The sequence below is a fragment of the Myxine glutinosa genome, chromosome 11 (assembly GCF_964187855.1).
Source record: "Myxine glutinosa chromosome 11, kmMyxGlut1.1, whole genome shotgun sequence".
NCBI classification, from domain to species: domain Eukaryota; kingdom Metazoa; phylum Chordata; class Myxini; order Myxiniformes; family Myxinidae; genus Myxine; species Myxine glutinosa.
Genome location: NC_136271.1, coordinates 107,105,288 through 107,128,380, shown reverse-complemented (window position 1 = coordinate 107,128,380; position 23,093 = coordinate 107,105,288). Strand labels below are relative to the sequence as shown.

Genomic DNA, 23,093 nt, shown 5'->3' with positions numbered 1-23,093 from the left:
ACCGCAAGGCTAACCCCCGCTCTAGCAGGGAAAATGGCCTTTAAAATGCATGTTGTTGTTGTTGTGCAATCGTTAAAATATGCGCTTTCAATTTATTTAAATCTTACCAGTGATAATATGACAATCTCTGGGTGGGAGTTCCACGATTGGGTGCAATACGTGAAAATTCCCATTCACCACATGATTTTGTTCCGGCAGAGGTAGGTAGTCTTTGGGATGGTGATCAAAGAGTTCTTGCTGGAGTGTATAAATGAATCATATCAGTTCGGGAGGATGGTGCCATTTCGTTGAGGGATTCAAATGTGCAAAGGAGAATTTCAAAACGTATGCGTTGTTTTATTGGGAGTCCATGAAGATATTTCACCACAGGAGTAACATGGGTACGCTTTTTAGTGTGGAACAAGACAGGCTGCAGCATTCTACACTCTCTGTAATCTTCTTACATCTTCATCTGGAAGTCCAGAAAGGATAATATTGCAATTAACAATAAGTGAAGATACAAAAGCGGAGACGAGTGCTTTCCGTTGCATGCTTGTTGAGGTGTTTGCATATCTGTCCAATTCTGCAAAGTGCAAAGAAACATTCTGCGAGATAGTCTTTACCTGTTGTCACGTTGTAAGATCATTGTGAAACAATTACTCCAAGATCACAAGCAGCGGTTTCCCTTGGAAAGCACCAGTAACAATTTATGGAAGTAGCAATCATTACCGAGATTTATATTGCTCTGAGATTCTTTAATATGGTGGTGTGCAGGAATAAAAGGAATGAGCACCTGGCTTGGCTGTGATGAGTTGGTGCCGACATTGCAGCCTCGCTCCCGCACTACCACCACCAAACATCCACTTCTGTGCATTTTGTCCATCGTAGAGCAGAAGATCAACGAGCTCTTAAGCATGCACGCATATCTACTCACCAAGGTGGAGTGGTCACTTAACCACCATATTCCCCTGTAGCTGCTGCCTGATAGAATGACCTTCTTTGCTAACCAACATTTTCCCTTACATCCGCAGGATCAAACACAGCCGCTTAATCCACACAAGGCTGCCAGCTTATTGCTTGGTCACACCAGAGAGATCCCTGTGCAACATCCACAACTGCCTCTCCCTTCTTTAACTGAGTGAGTTCCACTCTCACCTGGCCATGGGAGGTCACACTGTTTTTTTTTTTTAAGGAACGGGTATAATCATCACATTCATTGCATTCTCTCTTTTCTACCTTTTTGTCTTACCACCTCCTACGTTTTGTGTTTCATGCCTGGAGTTGGCTTAGCGGTTCGGGTGCCGGCTTGGGATCCTAGGATCCTGGGTTCAAATCCTGGTCGATCGCTGAATTAACACCAGGGAGGTTGACTCAGCCTGCTCATCCTTCTGAGGTCAGCAAATTGAGTACCAGTTCACGGGTAATTCCCTGTGTGTCGCACGAGGCGACTAACAGGGTTGGCGGCAGGAAGGGCATCCGGCCATACAACATTGCTACAAAAAGGGGATCAGCATCCGGCCGTAAAACATTGCTTCAAAAAGGAGATCAGCATCCGGCCGTAAAACATTGCTTCAAAAAGGGGATTAGCATTCGGCCGTAAAACATTGCCACAAAAAGGGGATCAGCATCCGGCCATACAACATTGCTTCAAAAAGGGGATCAGCATCCGGCCGTAAAACATTGCTTCAAAAAGGAGATCAGCATCCGGCCGTAAAACATTGCTTCAAAAAGGGGATTAGCATTCGGCCATAAAACATTGCTACAAAAAGGGGATCAGCATCCGGCCATAAAACATTGCTTCAAAAAGGGGGTCACGGTGTCCGAAAAAGGGCAACCCCTGCTCTGCAGGGAAAAATGGCCTCTAAAGGTTCTTCTTCTTCTTCTTTCTACGTTTTGTGTTTTTTCTTTCTACGTTCAACCGAATTCTTTCCTGGAAGTCCTAGCAGTGTCCATGTGTTTTATACCCCCCCCCCCCCTCGCCCTCGCCTTCCCGTGTCTCCTCTCCCTCCCACAGATCTCCCGATGTCCCTATTTTCTGCTGTTGTACTTGTGTGCTTCCCTCTGTCTCCCCATCTTGTCTCCCGCCCCCTTTTTTGTATGTTTGTGTCCGTTTTTTTTTTTGTGATTGATGTTAGCTCTCACACGAGCCTCGATCTTGTATACAAAAACAAACAAACAAAAAAAACCTCCGCCACCGAAGTTCAACGGAGGTTATGTTTCACCCCTGTCTGTGTTTGTCTTACTGTTTGTTTGTCTTTGGCAGGATATCTCAAAAGGTTATGGACGGATTTGTACTAAATTTGTTGGACAGTTTGGGTTGTGATAAGGATGAATTGGTTCGATTTTGGTGAAGATCCGAACACGAAAATTTTAAAGTGATTTTTCATCATTGGGAGATGCGGCCAAAAGCTATATATAGCAGGATATTTCAAAACGTTGTGGACGGATTTGGACGAAACTTGGTGAATGAGTCGGTTAGGTGACACGAACAAGCCGATTCGATTTTGGTTCAGGTCCGGATCCAGATTCGGCCTATCAGTGGGATACAAAACATAAACTGTTCACTGTTCAGCCTGGCGGCGGTATGCGCTCTACCGAATGACGTTCTACTTTTGACTGCGACTACTCATCCTGAAACAAATATTCAGTATTCAAAAAATGGAATGTAAAATTACAATATGGTATAAAATGAACAGAAATGTTGAGTTTATGAAAATAAAATCACTTGAGGTGCTCGCTGATTTTTGGTACAAGCGTTTATCACAGTATGGATGGATGCCTCATATACATGCTTTTAATTGAACAAATGTCCTGCCTACACCCCAAGCGTGGACACACAACAAACAGATGATGGTGAGTGGGAGGAGGAAGAACCACCATTGTCATTCACTGACCTGCGCAACACTGTTGTCAATCAGTTTATTTGAAGTGGTTTGTAATTGTGAGAGCTACATCCATCTTGCTCCTTTAATTGAAATAATTATTCATTGTTGTTGGTTCCACAAAATAGATATTTTGCGACTGATGTTTTTTCGCAAAACTTGCGCTGTTGGTGTATTTGCATACTCATGCAAATGCCTTTGACCTTTGGCATTTGACCTTTCCCCTTCTCTCCCCATCTTGTCTACCGCTCCCCTTTTTATATACTTTGTTTGTCTGTTTGATTTGTTTGTGAAATAAATGTTAGCTCTTTCACGAGCCTCGATTCTGTATAGAAAAAAGAAAGAAAGTGCAATCCCCAGAAATTGGCCAATTAAAATTATCTTCAGTTCTTATCTTCAAAGTGAAAGTTTGTTTATAGATGCATTATGATCCTAAACAATTTATTTCTTTAAAAAAAAAGCTTTTCATTTTGAAACTAGAAATGATAAAGTGCATTATGAGGTAGAAATGCTGCTTATCATCCTTGGTACTATTTACATCGTCGATGGGTCATCTGTAAATACACCTACTCAAGGAATGGATAAAACCTGATTGACGTTTCCAACACCAGATTTCTTCAGGAACTTTCTACCTGGACTTGGATAACCATAACAAGGAAAGAAAGAAATTGAAATAAGGAAAGTTTATTTTATTACCCACTTGTGATGTATTTGCATACAAATGAAATGGTAATGATTTATGTGTAAAACATACTCCATGACTAATGTAAATGTTGGTGTTTCAAAATTCTCTATTTCACCAATAGACGTCACAATGTCGCCGGTAATAACGATTACTGAACATCAACCTATTGCTTCAAGTGGGTGGAAGAGAATGCAGGGTAAGAAGGTGGTGGGAATATTGGTGAGGGTTAAAGGTGTTGGGGCTGGGGACAGGGGCAGGACCAAAACAGCTTTATGGAATAATTGAAAACAGAGCTTTGCCTCAAACATTTAAACTTTGAGATGGCTTCAGTGATCAGTCAATCGATTTCTTATATCGTGCTTTTTATTCAAAAGCAAAATCTCAAAACGCTTCACTAAAGGACAGAGCACCCTTTGAAATTTTCTGACACTTGGCAACTCTTTGGTGGTGAAGGAAGCCTGCATACCACTTCCAGCTGGAACTTTTCAAACCACGATTCTGTAGTCAAGATGTATTGTGTCCTGCGGTTACATTAACAGTACATTAGAAACTCTTCATAACCCTGTAATCCTGGGATATTGGCATAACATTCAAAATCCATATCCTCAAAGAATACTGATGTGAATCAATTTAAGTATCCAGTCATATGGTAGTCAGCTCGCTCTAAGGAATTGGTGAGAAAGGAGGAGGGTTGGGAGGAGGATGGAGGAGGGTGGTGGTGGGAGAGTGAAGGAGGAGGAGAGAGGAGTGGGGAGATGAGAATGGTTTTGCAGTTGTTTTGCACCTTATGCTGATGGGGTCGTGATTTGTAAAACACACACCACTAACCCTGCCTTCAATTAACAAATCCTATCATTCCCAAGCCCTCTGAGCATGACTTGGTCACATCATACATTCCTATAACCCTGTGATATGATGGGTACTGTTGATAGTAATACGTTGTACACGTTTTGCAATGAAATATGTATATGTTGTGCAACAAAATGCACACAATATGTTTTTGTCTCAATAAACCTGTTTGATTGGACTGTGTTGTTCAATAATATTTTCACAGGAACTATCCATTTTGGAAGAATAGATCATGTCATTTCATCGGCACTCACACTTCTGCTTTCTTCTTCAACAAGAGCATTTCATATTGATTATAATTCCCATTGGAAGATAGTACTGTATATGAAAATAAATAGCCCCAAGTGGGCCGATGGTCATCTTGTGGTTGTAGTTCAGACCACTGATCACTCCCCCTGAAAGCCCCCCTAATGCAAAATAGAAGCCTGAGCGATTGTGCGAGCCATCGAGTAGAAGGGCTGTATCGGGTTGCAGAGCAATTGGTCAGGAAATAAGGGAATACGGATCAGAAGTTTGGGGGTTAACCCCTCTCCCCTCCCCCGAGATCCGAATTCTAAAAATACGAAATAAGAAAATCTAAGACCAAGTGATCTTGCGGACCATCGATTAGAACGTCTGTATCGGGTTTCAGAGCAATCGGTTGGTAAATAAGGGACAAGTAGGCATCCGAGGTTTGGGGGTTAACCCCTCCTGGGACCCTCCATGATCCAAATTAGAAATATCGAAGCCTGAGATATTGTGCGGGCTACTCTCTTATATTCATGTGTCGAGTTTCAGAACCATCAGACAGACATCCAGACATCATGACCCATTTTATATGTTCAATCTCTTCGAGGATGGAGATGAGATGACCTAAGAACTATAATATTTACTTATGATGAAAGACAAAAAAACACAGGCATGTAAATCCAGCATGTACAGTATTTATCAGTTTGAATATGCCTATTTTTGTTCAATCTTGTGAGCCAAGTAGAATTGAGCTTGGTTAGTTGTTGGATGGGAGACCTCCATAAATGATACAATATACTGTGGAGGGAAAACACACTTTGGTTCCAAAAGAATACTTGAGTTGCAGCAGACGATCCTGCCAAACTGAAAGGAATTCTCTGACTTAAGAATGAAATATGAAACAGGTAAAGAATGTGGAACACTAGATGATAGGGAAACAGCTCCAGAGAGATCCATGGAGAGAAATGATAATAATTAATGCAAGAGCTGCATGGAGACATGTGAGCAATCATTATACGACAGTAAGGAAAGACGTGATTGATATTGTGCAGAACTTATGTTGGACGCTGTTAAGTTGAATCCAGGTAAATGCTATTCTTCGAATTGTCGAAAAAGTTCTGTTCATCTTATTACGATTTGCCAAATCTCCTGTTCATTTTAACAGGATTCTACTGTGGTTTATGTTCCCCCAACCAACTCTAAATGCTCGTATGTTGGTTTGTGAGATGTCTATCTGTTATTCATGACATGCCCATTATGTGTTGTTCACCTGTCACAGTTCCGCCAGTGTGCATTCTGCAGCCCCATCACCAAGTAGTTGTCTCCAGGTGACACGTTGAGGTTCTTCCCACAATGCTTCGGGGTCACAAACGAACGTGTGGCACCCACATGTATAGTCCGGTCCATGCCTGAAAGAAAGCGACCCCACAGATATGCACAAAGAGGTCAGCTTGGTCACATTAAACCCTCGTCCGTGACAATTGAAAAAAGGTGGAAAAGGCATTTTAATCGGGAAATACGAAAAAGTTTTAAGATTCGTATCAAATAGGATATAACAATTAGGATGCAATTGCTACTGCGTTCGAATGATGAGAGAGAATTTGAATACTTTAATCACTCGGTGATTTTGGAAGCATATTGTGAAGGTTTACCAGAAAACAGTATATTTTATGATTGTTGCAGCATCATTGTCAATAATTCGGTAATAATAATAATAATAATAATAATAATTAAAAAAAAGAATTACCTTTCTTCAGAACAGTTTTTAATGCTGCGTTTATATTGACGTAGCTTGCTGTTTCCGTCACCCCTTTCACGTCAATGATGAAGACTGAAGAAAACAAGACATGATGGCAGTTGAAGGAATATTCGTGGGAAAAGATACTCTTTGCACATTAGCAATGTCTACATGATCAGAATTTACGTTCTCGTAATAACAAGGGCAAAAATATTATTTTGTGATGGAAGCATTTAAAGAGAAATTGTTATTGATAACTTTATCTCTATGTTATGATGTGTTTGTTGCATCTTCTTTAATTAAATTATTATGGTAAATACAGTCGTTTATTTACTTGTCATAACCATGAGTAATGAGAGTTTAAGCCGATGGCAGAGGATGTTTTCCTAAACACTCCAAGTGCAGTCAAGACTTTATTTTGATGTTTTTTTACTTTGTGTAATTTCATTCTATGATGTTCAAACAGCTGAAAGGATCTATTATTATATAACTAGAACAATACATTTCGTCCGACAAACAAACAAAGACATGTATGTTTCAACGCACCTCCTCTCCCCCTCCTGCTTCTTCCCTCCCAACCCACCCCCCTCACATCTACGATCACGAAACTTTTCATTTTACTATAACACAAAGAATTGGCTTATTTTGGAACAACTAGAATAGAAGACCCGTCGCTTCGCTAACGAAAATACCAATCTGCTGCGATGGCTAATCTATGGGGCGGGGGGGGGGGGGGGGGGGGTGGGGGAGGATTCCTGGGAGATCCTGCTCTCCGTGCAGGGATAACCAACGCCGCTTGTTGGCATTTGCAGTTTTGACACGCGTGTCCCATGTACCCATAAAGAAGTAAAAAAATATATACTTTTTTGGGGATCACATACACTCCCGGGAGTTACCTGAATCCACCGTAGTTGGATTTATTGAAATCCGTTAATCCGTTCTCAAGTTATAACATGACAAACAGACAGACAGACACGGCTTCTTTTATAATATAGATTTGTACAACTTCCTGGAAATTTTTTTTTTGTATACAAGATCGAGTCTCGTGCAAGAGCTAACATTAATCACAAAAAAAAAAAAACGGACACATGAAAAAAACATAATAAAGGGAGCGGGAGACAAGATGGGGAGAGAGAGGGAAGCACACAAGTACAACATTTGAGAGCAGGGACATCGGAAGATCTGTGGGAGGGAGAGGGCTTGGGGGGGGGGGGGGGAGGAGGCATGGGAAGGGGGGTTGGGGGGGGGGGTGAGAGTGGTATAACAAACATAGACACTGCTAGGACTTCAAGGAAAGAAGTCTGTATTTAATATTTTTCGGTCGGTAAGTCGGTAAGATTGATATATATTTTAGCTTATCTGGAGTTGGATTTGCAGATAAGGTATTGTCATTATGCACCATCCGTCCGTCTCCTAGTTCAACTTCTCCAGCCAAACCTTTCGGCTGATCCAGCTGAAATTTGGCAGCAACGTTCCACTTGTGACTGGTAACGGGGATTGCAAAGCTCATTCCAGTCACGTGACTTTAAGTAGGTCGAAATGCCGGACGTAGTAAATTCCTTCAAAAATCTTTTTCTCGAAAACCCACAAATTTGGGTTACAACATTCGGCCAGGGCCCAGATAAGCTACAGGTCCAGTGGTCCTATTTTACTCTTATTATGGAGCTCGACTCGCCATTACCATCGAAAGGGCTTGATTTCTTAAAATGCGGCAGGGGATAATCAGTAATTACCTGGCCTCACATAAGTGGAAATAAAGAATTAATAAATAGACTGTTTAACTCAAAGTTAAAATAAAAATAAAAGTGCTGTATAATAAAATTATATAAATGAATTCACAACATAAAATATTCGGTAATTTCATGATGATAACATGGGAAACATTTTTGTGTGACGTGACAGTTTTGATCACATATCTGATTACACTTAAATCTGAAAAATTAAGCAAGTCAAGAGATGACAGATTAAAAGGTTACCAGATGTGAAGGAGCTGTGGAAAGTGGACGTCCTTACCATAATCTGCTTCACACGCGGCATCATTTCGTTTGTCGTTTCTGTCCTCGTCAGCCATCTCAAATAACTCAACACAATCTCCTGTACAAAAGAGAGAGAAATTTTCAAACTCAGATGCAAATCGGAAAGTTGCTTTATTTTTACCTTTGCCACCAAAGGTGGATGGAGGTTATGTTTTTACCCTTGTCTGTCTGTTTGTTTGTCTGTCCGTTTGTGAAAAAAATATCTCAAAAAGTTGTGGACGGATTCGAACGAAATTTGGCAGAGATGTAACGTATGTGACAATGACGAAATGATTCGATTTTGGTGAAGATCCGGATTCGGATCCGGCTACTAGAATTTTAAAAGAGATTCTTCACCATTGGGAGATCGGGCCAAAAACGATACATCGCAGGATATCTCAAAAAGTTATGGACGGATTTGGACGAAACCTGTTGGACAGGTTGTGTGTGTATTAAGGAAGAATCGATTCAATTTTGGTGAAGATCCGGATCCGGATCCGGCTAGTAGAATTTGTTATGTGATTCTTCACCATTGAGTGATATGGCCAACCAGGTGGAGGTATGCTCTCTTCTGAGTGCCGTTCTAGTTCAATTTTCATGACTTTCTTCCCAAGTCTGGAAATTATTGTCGTGATGCGAGAAATTTAGCTCATTTTACGTGTTATACAGTGATGATTGGTCGGATCACCAAGATTGATCGATGATAAAACAATACATTTCTCACTTACTGATTCTGTGCTGAATACTTGCCTTGATGATCCTGTATTCCAGTTTAAAATCTCAGCCTGTGTAGACTGATTCATACTGCTGGTGGCAGTGTAGCTGCAGACACTGCTTTTACCTTTACCTATGTCAATTCTGTGTCTGTCGCAGACTGCAACTGAGCAGGACGTTACATTTTAACTTTAATATCTTCTTTACAGATTACAATTGAAAAACTTTGACATCCATTACACAGTTAATAAAACACAGTGGTTAAAAACATGACAAATAGCACAAAAATGGTGTTTCTGTGGCAGCAACCACAGTCAATGAAATATCTTCACAAGAACATTGAGTGCTCCACCTCCAGAAATGCTGGACCCATGTAATTTCTACCACAAGCTACATGCAATGATAAATTGACAATGTCTTTGTGGTGATAACAAGTGCTTACGTTCCAGACAATTGCAGAGATTTCCATGACAGGGTGTTTTGTGGTCCACCTCAACCTTTGGGTGGTAGGACTGGCTACAGCGGAATTCTGGAAAGGGCCAAGAGCAGCAACCATTAAAAAAATGCACAAGCTCGATGCAATGACAAATAATTAAAAAACAAATTTAAAAACACACAAACACATACTTTTTAGGGTAACATTCCTACATCCCTTTACATTTAAAACATAGGGGCAATACCCCCGGTGCTCACCTGGTGAAATAAACAGTATACGAAACCGACTGAGGGTATTTTTTAAAATGTCAATGGTTGCTAGAAGACAGGGCAGCATGTAGAATCATACCAACATAATCATAAGACTTTAAACAAACAAACCAAAAAATACCTATTTTGGGGGGGCAACACCCCTCCCCCAACCCCATATACCTCCTAAGACCCCCAATCTTTCTAATGCCTTGAACAAACTTCGGTACATTACGGGTGATTAATGTTGTGGTGAAGTTTCATCGAAATAGTGTGTGTAGTTTCAGTGGAAAAAGCAAATTCCAATTGTATTTTTGGGGGTCAAACATGGATCCACTTTGACACCGGTAAATCCCCTTAGACCCCGATTTTTTTTAATGCCATGAACAAACTTTAGTCACAACACAATAAATATCATTTGTGCCAAATTTGGTCGCAATCCCATCAGCGGTTTTGGAGAAGAAGTTTCAAATGTTTACGGACTGACGGACGGACGGACAACGCACCATTGCACAAGCTCCCCTGAACCTTTTTTTTTTTTTTTGTATACTGAATCGAGGCTCGTGAAAGAGCTGACAACCGCGAGGGAAAGACAGCACAGGGGGACCGCGAGGGAAAGACAGCACAGGGGGACCGCGAGGGAAAGACAGCACAGGGGGACCGCGAGGGAAAGACAGCACAGGGGGACCGCGAGGGAAAGACAGCACAGGGGGACCGCGAGGGAAAGACAGCACAGGGGGACCACGACGGAAAGACAGTACAGGGGGACCGTGAGGGAAAGACAGCACAGGGGGACCACGAGGGAAAGACAGTACAGGGGGAACGCGAGGGAAAGACAGCACAGGGGGACCGCGAGGGAAAGACAGCACAGGGGGACCGCGAGGGAAAGACAGCACAGGGGGACCACGAGGGCAAGACAGTACAGGGGGACCACGAGGGAAAGACAGCACAGGGGGACCACGAGGGAAAGACAGTACAGGGGGACCGCGAGGGAAAGACAGTACAGGGGGACCACGAGGGAAAGACAGCACAGGGGGACCACGAGGGAAAGACAGTACAGGGGGACCGCGAGGGAAAGACAGTACAGGGGGACCATGAGGGAAAGACAGTACAGGGGGAACGCGAGGGAAAGACAGCACAGGGGGACCGCGAGGGAAAGACAGCACAGGGGGACCGCGAGGGAAAGACAGCACAGGGGGACCACGAGGGCAAGACAGTACAGGGGGACCACGAGGGAAAGACAGCACAGGGGGACCACGAGGGAAAGACAGTACAGGGGGACCGCGAGGGAAAGACAGTACAGGGGGACCACGAGGGAAAGACGGCACAGGGGGACCACGAGGGAAAGACAGTACAGGGGGACCGCGAGGGAAAGACAGTACAGGGGGACCATGAGGGAAAGACAGTACAGGGGGACCGTGAGGGAAAGACAGCACAGCTGGACCGCGCAGACAGCACAGACACAGACAGCACAGCACAGACAGCACAGACAGCAAGGACCGTGAGGGAAAGACAGCACAAACCAGTTTATACTCTGGTAACTTCGTTCCAGGTTAGCTAAAAAACAGTCAAGGTCTGCTGATGATGTTCTATTCCTAATCACTGAACATGCGAATAGGCCTCTGTATCATCATGGAGAAGCCAGTGTTTTTGCTCTCGACATCTCGAAGGCTTTTGACAAAGTGTGGCACAAGTTTCCTGACATTTGCCTTTATTTCCACCATCTTATCCTCATAGTTCAGCAGGTCTATAAAGTCATTGCCACCACTGGCGGCCATTTCGTAAGATGGTTGCCACGGCCATCAGAGGCCAAGTCTCTGTGATGCCCCAAAATTCACATTTGTTCATAATATGTGAAGAGGGTTGGCAAAGACCAATTCAAGGCCTCACCAGAGAATGCCTGATCAAAAGAACCAAACCCATTGATGATGCCACTCATTGCAACAAGATGAATATGTTTGAAGGTCCCCAACAAAAACTACAACCAAAGGGAAGCAGCAGATGGCCTCCCTGAAGAATGATGTGGCACTCTTCTCATAACGAGACATTGGCTGCCAGACGAGGGATGGAAACCTTGAGGAGATCTTCCACCATGAGAACCAAGCATGCCCTTTGGCACTTTCTAATGGTGGAAGCCTCCGCCTAGGTATCAAGAATGACCTCCCTGCATGTTTGGAAGACCTTTCCGAGGGCCAGTCAGGCTCCTTTCTAAATCATGTCCAATCAATTGAATTGGCCACAGGTGGATTCCAATCAAGTTGAAGAGACATCTCAAGCATGATCAAAGGAAATTGGATGCACCTGAGCTCAATTTAGAATTTTAGAGTGTCCCCCTCTCTCTCTTCCTCATATGTGGTGACTTCAACTATCATCATGCCAGCTGGCTAGGTGTGGGTACCTTTCTCACCAGCCATGGCATCTCAGCAAAGGACGTCTGCGAATCATTGGGACTGACACAATCTGTCAGTTTCTCAACCCAGATCTCAGTCAACGGAGCATCTTCTCTTCTAGACTTGGTTATGACAAACTTCCCTACAAATGTCTGCTGCTCTTATTCTGTTCCAATCGGTTTGTCTGATCATGTGCTTGTTAAAGTGGACATCTCTCTGGCCATTCTCAGAGAGCCTCCTCAGTGTCGACGAGTCTGGCATTTCACTCAGGCTGACTGGCACGGTCTGCAAGCAGCCATCAATCATCTGGACTGGTCTCTCATCTCTACTGCCTCTGACATCAATTCTTCCTCAGAATTCTTCCAAAGCAAACTGCTCTTTCTCATGCACAGATTTATCCCATCTTGTCTTCAATTATCTTACCCTTCCTCCCGTCCATGGTACACTGAATCTTGTGGTGAGGCAGTTGCCCTGAAACAACTTACCTTTGCCTCTTGGAAGGCTAATCCAACTAAAGGCAATCTCAGTTCCTTTCACAAAACTCGGAACAAGTGTGTGTCTACCCTCAGGAGAGCCAGGAAACATTATCTCCCTACTCTCAAGACTGAACTCTCAAACCTGTCTCCCTCCTACAAATCCTGGTGGCATCAGGTCAAATCTGTTACTGGTGTTTGTTCCCCTTCCATCCCCTCCATTACCTCAAATGGCTATACAACTGACTCCGCACATGAAAAATCCCAATGCTTCAACTCTGTGTTTGCTCAAAATCTTCCCAAAGGATCCAAATCCCATCTCTCTCTGTACCCACCTTACCCAGTCGAACCCAGCTGCTCCTGGACTCTGTGTCCTTCTCTCCTGACAAGGTGGAGAAGTTTCTGTCAAACCTCGACTGTGATTCTGCAACTGGACCAGACGTGGCATCAGCTCACGGGTCCTAAAATCCTGCTCTGCCACTCTATCTCACCCTTTCTCAATTCTCTTCACACTCTATTTTGCTCAAGGTCAACTGCCATCTGCTTGGAAATCAGCCAACATTACCCCTCTACACAAAAAGGTGCAAAAACAGATCCTTGCAACGACAGGCCAATCAGCTTGCTCCCAAAAATCAGCAAGGTCTTGGAATCTATCATCGCTTCTGAGATCTAATCTTTCCTCTTCTCCAATGGTTTGATCTCGGATCATCAATTTCGATTCAGACCAGGTCATTATACCCTGGACATGCTGCTTCTGCTGTCTCAACAATGGATGGAGGTCCTCAATGCCAAACCGGAAATCAGAGCTGTCTCCCTTGACATATCTCGTGCCTTCGATACTGTCTGGGACCCTGCCCTACTTACCAAACTCTCCTTGTATATGGTATCCATGGAAACCTCCACGCATGGCTTGCAGATTTCCTTTCTGGTCGCAGTCAATGTGTAGCCCTGAATGGAATTCTCTCATCTCCCCTTCCTGTTCAGGCTGGAGTTCCTCAAGGCAGTGTTCTGGGCCCTGTGCTTTTTCTGGTCTTCATCAATGATCTCTCCGACTCTCTGGAAAATCCTCTCTATCTCTTTGCTGATGACTCCACTCTCTGCTGCTCCATTCCTCATCCCTGAGATCGGCAGGCTGCAGCCTCCTCACTCTCTGCAGACTTGGACAATATCACAAACTGGTCAAACAAGTGGAACATGTCTTTCAAGCCTGAGAAACCTCACACTCTCACTGTCTCTACGAAAAAACCGTCTGGACAACCCTCCCATCTACTTTCTGAACAATCCTCTCCAAGAAGTTGTCACTCAAGCTTTTCGGTCTCACTATCTGCTTATTCTCACTTATTCCCTGTTTGTCGTTAAAGGCGGCAAAAAGGGTTGGCGTCAGGAAGGGCATCCGGCCGTAAAACATTGCTTCAAAAAGGGGACCGAAAACAACAACAACCACGGTCCCCGAAAAAGGCCAACCCCCGCTTGCGGGGAAAAATGGCCTCTAAAGGTGGGTTTTATTTTTTTTTATTTTTTTTTATCTGCCATGATCTTTCCTGGGAAAAACCACATTTCCAAGATGGCCTCCAAAGCCAGTCGCCGACTGGGCATCCTCCATCGTGCGAAGTCTTTTCTGGGCACTTCTGAGCTCCTCACCACATACAAAGTTTTCATCCACAGCTCAATGGAATACTGCTCTCCCCTCTAGGCCAGTGCTCCTGCTTCACACCTAGCTCGGCTTCACGCGGTTGAAACCAAAGCATTCAGAATCTTGGGAATCTCCTGCGACGAAGCTGATTCTAAGGGCCTTTCTCTCTCTCACCACAGGCAGGTCAGTGGTCTTTTTGTCTTCTACCGACTCCTCTCCAGCCTTGCTCCCCCTGCTCTGTCCCCCAAATATTCCCCAACGCACAATATCTGCCAGGAACCCTCTTCTGGTGAAACTGCCAAAATCAAGACTTTCTGCTCACATTCACTCCTTCATTCCTCTTTTCTCCCACCTCTGGAACAAACTCCCACACTCTCTTTAATCCCTCTCCTCCCTCCAGATCTTTAAAACAGCTGTTCACCATCTCTTATCTTTCCCCATCCAAAACCTTGATCTTTTCTACCGCCCTTAATACACCCCAAATCCACCTCCTCCATATTCAGTTCATTGTATGTTGAATGTGTCTGTGCACGTTTTCATGTTCAATGTGTTAGCTCTTACACGAGCCTCGATTCTATATACAAAAAACAAAAAAACCCACAAACATCATTGATCAGTAAATATGGGCCATTACAAGAAAATTATCCAAAACGTTTGTGATTGACTTGCAAAAAGAAAACTATCTTATGTTGTTTTTAAAAAGAAATAAACTTATTTGTTGTTGACATCACCTGTTTCATTATAACAAGAGGAACCCAAACAAAAATAGAATTGTAATCTCCCATGATGAAGCCGATTCTCCTCGTCTCCCTCTTGTCTCCCGCTCCCTTTATTATATGTTTTATGTGTCTGTTTATGTTTTTGTGATTTATGCGTTCGCTTTTACACGAACCTCGACTTTGTATACAAAAAAAAGCAATGAAAAAAGAAAAAAGATTTTTTTTTTTGTGAGTCCAAGTGAAAAGTTGGCTTTAATGAGTGCTTCATTTTGTCAAGCATACATGAGGGCCTTTGATACATGAGGGCCACAGTGATTGAAACATAAGTGAAGCAAAAATAAGCCAGACTCACCAGGTTCATAGTAAGTGAAGACAGTGGCGCTGACAGGTAAGACGAGGTTACTATCAAACACTTGACTCAATCGAAAACCCACACAGTTATCTCCACCCATGTTAACCTGCACAGTACAAGAGGTGTGAATGTTCCACAGTCATTTTATCGGTAAAAAGGTGTCTCAAGCCGGGGAAACAGAGCACAGGCTGGCAAAGCCAAATGATCCGAGGACAAGTCAAACGTTTCAATTTCTGAGAAACGCACACTCAATTTTTCCACAATGAATAATTCAATACATGTGAAAAAAGGCATTTTATTTTCACTGACCTTGTCTAAATAGAGAAAGACACGACCAGGTCGTAACTCGTACTGCACAATGTAGGTATCCACAAGGTTCTTCATCTGTGGTCGGATAAACGAGTGAGTGAGATAAATTGAGAATAAAGTTCTACAAAAATTAATTACAAATTAATTAAAATATGTATTAAATAGTATACAAAAGTATACAAAAAACGGCATACAAAAAATTAATAAAAATATCTATCTGACATTTAATGAAGATAATTAATTTTTGAAATCCATGTTTCATTGCCTCATTTTAATAAACATCTCAACTTAGTGATAAAAACCTTAACCATTAATAAACAATGAAGTGATTCATATTCCCCTTATCAAGTTTATGTTGATCATGGCATTGTGCCTTTGTGTATTCTTTTTGTTTCCAGCACACCGATGCACAAAAACAATCCATTGCACACAGCAGGTTTCATCACAAACCAACGCATGCAGTAAAACTGAAGTTTCCTTTTCTCCACATAAAGTCACTCAAATGAAACAATAGTACAGGCAGAAAGGTGGGCAGTGCTCTATAGCAACTGGACGATTTTGTTTAGATCTTATAAAAAGTACCTGGAAGCACAATTTATAACAAAAGAACAAAAATATATCATTACATCATCCAAGTCTTTCTTCTTTGCTGCAAACCCAGTTGGCAATGAAATATCCATAACCACCATCCCAGGCTTTTCTTTTCGTTCATACCTACAAAACAAAGCATTTCAAATGGTCAGCCCTATTGGTAAAAATAAAGTTTTTTTAAAATTAAAAGTGTACAAAGTTTCATGTGGAAATGGTATTTTATTTATATTTATAAATGGCAACATATATTTGGTGCAGCTCATTTTTATAGCTACATTATATGTCATGTAATATGTGACTTTCGAAATGGCATATGAATGCTAATCCAGGCCTTTTGCGCACGCGTTGTGTGTGTGTTTACACCGACTCGGTTCGACTCTTCGGGCACACTTTTAACCTGCTGTTGCTAGAGCGAATTCTGTGATTCAAATTATCTTTCAAACATAATTTTCAACATTTAGACAAAAGTGTGGCAATTTTAAAATGGTTAACCATAATTTTTCTGTTCTTGAATGAAAATGGGACTCACGAAAATATAGGAAATGCGACAAATATCCGTGGATGAGACTGAGAGGTGTTTATGTCCTATCATTTTCCTGTTAATCTAATGAGTGGTCGCAGTGAAAAAATATAAACAGATGCAATCAGACGTTTCAACTTTTAGCAACAGATGCAAAAATCTGGTATGCAGTGGCCTGCAAACGTATTCACCCCCTACCAATAATGCCACATTTCAATGAATTACGAATCACGAAGAAACAATTTTTCCAAATGAACTTTTTATTCATAACTTTAGAGATCAAACTAAACACTGTTATAGTTGAAGGAAGTTACATGTCAGGAATACCTGCAAAAAATATGTACAAATCAAAATTCACTGGTTGCAAAAGTATTCAGCCACTTGGTATTTGGTACCAAGTAAAAATAGAATTGTAATCTCCCGTGATGAAGCCAATTCTCCTTGTCTCCCACTCCCTTTATTATATGTTTTATGTGTCTGTATATGTTTTTGTGATTTATGCGTTCACTCTTATACGAGCCTCGACTATGTATACAAAAAAAAAGCAATGAAGCCACTTGGTTTCAGCATATCAAGCAGGTTTTCATCAAGGATTCTCCTGTACTTTGCACCATCCATTGTCCCATCTATCCTGACAATATTGACAGTCCCTGCTTATGAAAAGCAGCCGCATATCATGATGCTGCCACCACCATGCTTGACAGTAGCAATGGTGTTAACTGGGTGATGTGAAGTTCCACCTGCGCCAGACGTAAAGCTTTGAATTTAGAACAAAACGTTAAAGTTTTGTCTCGTCTGACCACAAAGCATTTCTCCACATGCCTGCAGTATCATTAAGATGCTTTTAACAAACTCCACATGAGCTTTTAGATGCATCTTTTTCAGTAATCGCTTCTTTCTTGCCACCTGTCCATAGAGGCCGGCTTTGTGAGGGAAACGGGATATTGTAGATTGATGAACACTGACCTCCATCTTGGACATAGAACCGTACAGATTTTTCAAAGTCATTGTTGGATTTACAGTGACATCCCGAACCAGTTTCCTGTTTGCTCAGCTGCTGCATTTGGATGGGCGGCCTGATCTGGGTAGAATCTGGGAGTTATTATACGTCTTCCACATCTTAATGATGAATTTCACCATACTCTGAGATAATGAGTGACTTTGTAATCTTCTTATAACCTTCTCCTGAATGGTGCTTCTCCACCACTTTATGTCTGACTTCTTTGGAAGGCTCCTTTGTCTTCATGTTTGCCTTGTTGGTTGACCAAGTGAGTTGCACCTTAAAACTCCTTAAATAAGTGGGGGAGCTTAACTTTTAAGTTAAACCACTGGTTACATACAGGTAAAGCCTATTACACTTATTTTGTAACCTTTCAAACAAATAATTTGTTCCTGAAGTGATTTAGGGTTAACTAGGCAAGAGGTTTGAATACTTATGTAATGGAGAATCATCTGGTTTTCTCAGTTAATCTAACTTATTCTTATTTTATCTGCATTTTTTTTTAGCTTTATCACTTCGGAGTAGTTTGTGAAGAATATATATTAAGTTTGATTCAAAAGTATCATGAAATAAGCTCAGGTGACATCATAATGTGAAAACTTTGTAGGTGGGTGAATAAGTTTGCAGGCCACTGTAATTTCTATTGTGGCCCCTGAACTAACAAACAATATATTTATGACAGCACTCACAGCTATTACCTCCCTCCCCCCTACCTCCTCCCAACATGATTAGTAGTAAATATCATCATTTTAAACTTACCCTGTACATTCAAAAGCCCCATATATGTCCTTCCCATCGATGTTCAAAAACAACTAATACAGATAAACAGTTCATTCACTGGTAGCAATCTGTCGGGGTTTGTGTAACAAATGATTGTTCACGCTGGCCTTACACCGGTACACATGATCGGGAGTTTTCAGTACAACCCTTTCTCTCGGATACTTTTCCAAGTATTTTTAGCTGGTTTCAGAAGCTTTTTGAGCCATTTTAAATGACAATCCTTATCTCCAAAACACGATATACTTTATGATGGCCTGAATGCTGACATTTCCTGGGGTTTCTGCACATGCTCACTGAGCATTCTGGGCAGAATATGGCATTTTGAAAATCTATATATATATATAAAAGAAAGTTTTTGTTTGTTTGTTTGTTTGTTTGTTTGTCTGCACGCGCTAATCTCCTGAACGGTGAAAGATAGGAGGAAACCTCTAAAACAAAAAATGTCGGGACGGGCCCCGGGAAGGTTATAGGATAGGTGGCGAGGCCGGTCGAGGCCGCCTCGGCTGGGCTGGGCCCATTTCGCAATTAAAAGCTGAGTTGAATTATAGTAGTCAATCCTCTACGGCCACGAGTAAAAGCTGAATTATAGTAGTAAATTCATTCAAAAAGAACCCAGTCAACGCCGGGTGCTTTCGGCTAGTATATTATAATTCATGATTTACATCTATATATTTATCTCTTTATTAATTATTTTGTGTCAGTAAAGGTATATACTTTCCATTTAACATCATACAATCAATAACCTCCATGAAGGATTGCATTATTCTTCAGCAAGGTTTTTTTTTTACCAAGTATAAAATATCAAACAACCAGTTTGGTGTTACCATGCAAACTCACATTATTATACATGGACTAAGGCTCGGAATAGAGCTAACACACACTCTCTTACAAACACACACACATATGGAACATCTTACACACACTCCTTATGGGTGAGGGTCTGTGGTACTGGCTTATGGAGATCCTTTTATTAACAGTCTTTATTGGTGAGAATTAACAAGAGGGAAGTGTTGTCCTCCCTGAGGTCACATCCATACCTGAAGCAACTGAAAAATCGGTATACATTGAATTCTGGATTGATCAATTGATGCGGGCGTTGTCCATCTTGATCATCTGCAGAAATCATGGGGAAGCAAAGAGAACACATATGCAAGTGTATTATATCTGAGTATTAATTATTTTTAATAAAGTTGTGTGTGTCAATTATTCTATCTATATATTAAAGTAGCGGCAGTTTTCTGTCTGTCTGTCCATCACGTTACGTCATTACGTCTATGATGTCATTACAGCATACGACAGCAAATGCTAATTAGCAACGTTTGTTTTTGTGAGATGTACTGGAAAAACAACACGTTTGTTTCCTGATTGTGGCTTTCATTCACCATCATTGACACTTTAATATTGCAATTTATCATTTATTTTCCCTTCAACATCTGTTCTCTGGGAACGTAAAACAATTTCATAACATTATTTTTTGCCAATAAGTGTGCAGATGACTAAAATTAACACTGGGTTGTTAGCAGTAAACATAAAACTTCCAGGAGCATGCGAGGCAGTGCTTTGTTGCCTCGACACTGCTCAAACAACCGGAGGGTTTTCCGTGGAACACTATTCCATGGGTCCTTGCTAGTTAAAGTTAAACAAAGGTATAATTGAATTTGTCGAGAAAAATCTGTATTATATTGTTCCGGAAATGGCTTAGGGGTAAATGGGGTATTCTGCATCCAGTGGAAAAAAAAAAGGAGCCATGTTTACCTTCCCGTAATCTTCCTCAATATCAACAAACACTGCCAATTCTAGAACCACCATCTCCATTACTCTAGAATTAATCATACCCCTTGAAATTATAGCCTTTCGATAATATTTTTATCACAAGTGAACATACCAAATTAAATGAGCACCGAATTTAATTGGGATAATAGATGTGACGTAATTACATTTTTAAACAGCATTACTTATCCCGAGGTTTATCTTTAAATGACTAGACCACCTTTAGAGGCCATTTTTCCCCGTAGAGCAGGGGTCGGCCTTTTTCGGGCACCGTGGACCCCTTTTTGAAGCAATGTTTTATGGTTGGATGCCCTTCCTGCCGCCAACCCTGTGAGTCGCCTCTTGCGACACACAGGGAATTACCAGTGAACTGGTACTCAAGGTTTATCTTTACCTTTAAATAAAGGTTTATAAAGAGGTTTATCTTTAAATACACTAGAATAAAAGACCGAATATCGCTTCGCTGACGGTAATATCAATGTTTGTGGAATTGCAAAAAAAAAAAAAAAAGGAAAAAAACAAAAACAGATTTTGTTAGTGGGAAAAAATAAAATTAGGGGGTATATAGATACTGGCCTAGCTAATCACGTAGGGAGCGAGGAGATTGTTAATAGGATATTAATCACAGCCTATTTAGATGCTGAATTGTGAATAACATACAACAATAACATACGACAAACTCTGAGGTCTCCTCACCTCTGCCTTTGTGTAAATGCTAAAAAAACGAGGCTTTCCGCTTCTTCGGCATAGCTGTGTTGGCTAATCTATGGAGCAAGAACAAAAAATAGGGCCGTGGGTCCTGAAGCTCACCTGGATCAGGAGCAGCAGTCACTCAAACCCCACACAGACACCCTCAGACCCTGATACTTTTTATGCCGTGAACAAACGTTAGTACATCATCGGTGATAAAGGTTGTGGTCAAGTTTAATCGAAATCATGCGTGTAGTTTCAAAGCGAGCAAATACCTATTTTGAAGAGTCAACCCTCCCCGTCCCTCCGTAGAGCCCCTTAATGAGCAAAGATTTCGATGCGGTCAATAAACCTTCGTTAGGCATCAGATATGAATCTTGTGGCCAGGTTTCATCAACATCCTATGTTTGGTTCAAGCAATAATGACTGAAGTAGTTACGGACTCACTCACTCACTGATTGACTGACTTACCTACAGACACTGCTCGATTGTATAAGCCCAACAGACTAAAGTGCAGGTGAGCTAGCTAAAAAGGATTCCTGGGAGATCCTGTCCCCCATGCAGGGATAACCAGCGTCGCAAGTTGGCATTTGCAGTTTTGATACGTGTGCTTATGCACCCACAAACATTTTTGTGTGTGTCACAAACCTTCCTGGGAGTTCCCTAAATCCACCGAAGTTAGATTTATTAAAATCCGTTAATCTGTTCTCATGTTATAACATGACAAACAAACAGACAGCCAGACAGACATGGCTCTTTTTACAACATAGATTTTGCCTTTTTTAACATTCCATTTACTTTCATTAAAAAAAGATGCGGACAAGGTGTGACTTTTCCACAGCTTCATCAATTTAATCAGTAAGTCTTCTTTGCATCTCTGCTTACAAAATTGGGCTTATTCGAGTTCAAGGGTGTCTACGACTCTGCAATGATATCTTAGCAGTGTTAATGTAATGCCTCGTTAGCTGATCATCCTTGGCCTGACTATGTATTTGAGAGAATATGACAAATCCTATTTTCAATGACAATTTAAGTCATAAATTAGCACCAACTGTGTGCTGCCACCACCGTAACCAGACCGCAGAAACATAGCTTAAACACAAAACCAATGGCTTTTGGTATGATTGCGTATATATTTTTCATGTGGGTATGTTTTTAACCTCAACCTTCATATTTTGAAACCTTTTTAAAAGCTCCAAAAAGGGTGAGCTTTGTGATCACTGTAAGAGATCACACAACTCAAAACCTGGGATAAGAAAGATCCAAGAGTAAAATCACAAGGTCTTTATAGGCTTGCAAACATTGCATAATCAATGTGATATTTTGTCCCTGACAATGCTACATTAGATTGATCAAAAACAGATTAAAACTAGAATGCGTCTAAAAATGCAAATCCCATCCGCGTCTGCTTTATACTCAAACTAATCTTGCTGAAAACAACAGCTTAAAAAAAAGAGTTCATTAATTAGTGTTCTCCATATTTCCACAATAATGGTTTGTTGAAAATTTTATGAAAAGCTCAAATAGTAAAAAAAGGTTTATTGGCTAGAAAAATGCACGCACGCACGCGCACACACATACACACACACACGCACACACACACGCACACCCTGTCTCCTGCTGCATGAGCGAACTGGCTCATGAAGCTCAAGGTTAATGGGAAGAAAAGTCCAATGGGATGTGACATATCCAAATCTTCACTAACTTCTACAATTTAAAATGCTACAGAATCATCAAAAGATTACCTGGTGATGGCAACATGACTCAATGGAAGTAGTTTTTGTTCACGGAAAGTTTGAGTTGTTCCTGCCGAGCAGAACCTGTTGTTTATACGTTAATATACTGAGCGTATACATCACCTTTCAAAAATTATACTTCCATTTCTTACCATGCAAAAGTATTTTCCCTGATCTCTTACACTCATTTGCTCCCTCCATTTTTATTTTCCCATTCACCGTTATAAACATATAACTTCATTGTTCGAATGTATGCCTCATTTTTATTTATCATACTTATTTTCGAGGTTGCACTAATTTATATGATTTATAAATTTGCCTTGTTGTGGAAGTGTGAAACTGCTGCTACCACGATT

General features: G+C 41.4%; 2 protein-coding genes across 2 annotated transcripts in view; one reads left to right on the top strand and one right to left on the bottom strand.

Moving 5' to 3' along the window:
* The window catches only part of LOC137437028 (outer dynein arm-docking complex subunit 1), a 66,313-nt gene extending 62,388 nt beyond the window's left edge, over window positions 1–3,925 (top strand). Inside the window, exons 12-14 of the mRNA XM_068131337.2 lie at window positions 754–917; window positions 1,011–1,117; window positions 2,807–3,925. Of these exons, the coding sequence (XP_067987438.2) occupies window positions 754–917; window positions 1,011–1,117; window positions 2,807–2,906 (371 nt within the window). The 3' untranslated portion in view covers window positions 2,907–3,925. The remainder of the gene's footprint in view (window positions 1–753; window positions 918–1,010; window positions 1,118–2,806) is intronic.
* The window catches only part of LOC137437024 (complement C3), a 228,461-nt gene continuing 208,897 nt past the window's right edge, over window positions 3,530–23,093 (bottom strand). The window contains exons 36-44 of the mRNA XM_068131331.2: window positions 19,579–19,654; window positions 16,277–16,364; window positions 15,651–15,725; window positions 15,342–15,447; window positions 9,533–9,619; window positions 8,375–8,455; window positions 6,371–6,454; window positions 5,894–6,032; window positions 3,530–4,067 (exon numbers count right to left, since the gene is read on the bottom strand). Of these exons, the coding sequence (XP_067987432.2) occupies window positions 3,941–4,067; window positions 5,894–6,032; window positions 6,371–6,454; window positions 8,375–8,455; window positions 9,533–9,619; window positions 15,342–15,447; window positions 15,651–15,725; window positions 16,277–16,364; window positions 19,579–19,654 (863 nt within the window). The 3' untranslated portion in view covers window positions 3,530–3,940. The remainder of the gene's footprint in view (window positions 4,068–5,893; window positions 6,033–6,370; window positions 6,455–8,374; window positions 8,456–9,532; window positions 9,620–15,341; window positions 15,448–15,650; window positions 15,726–16,276; window positions 16,365–19,578; window positions 19,655–23,093) is intronic.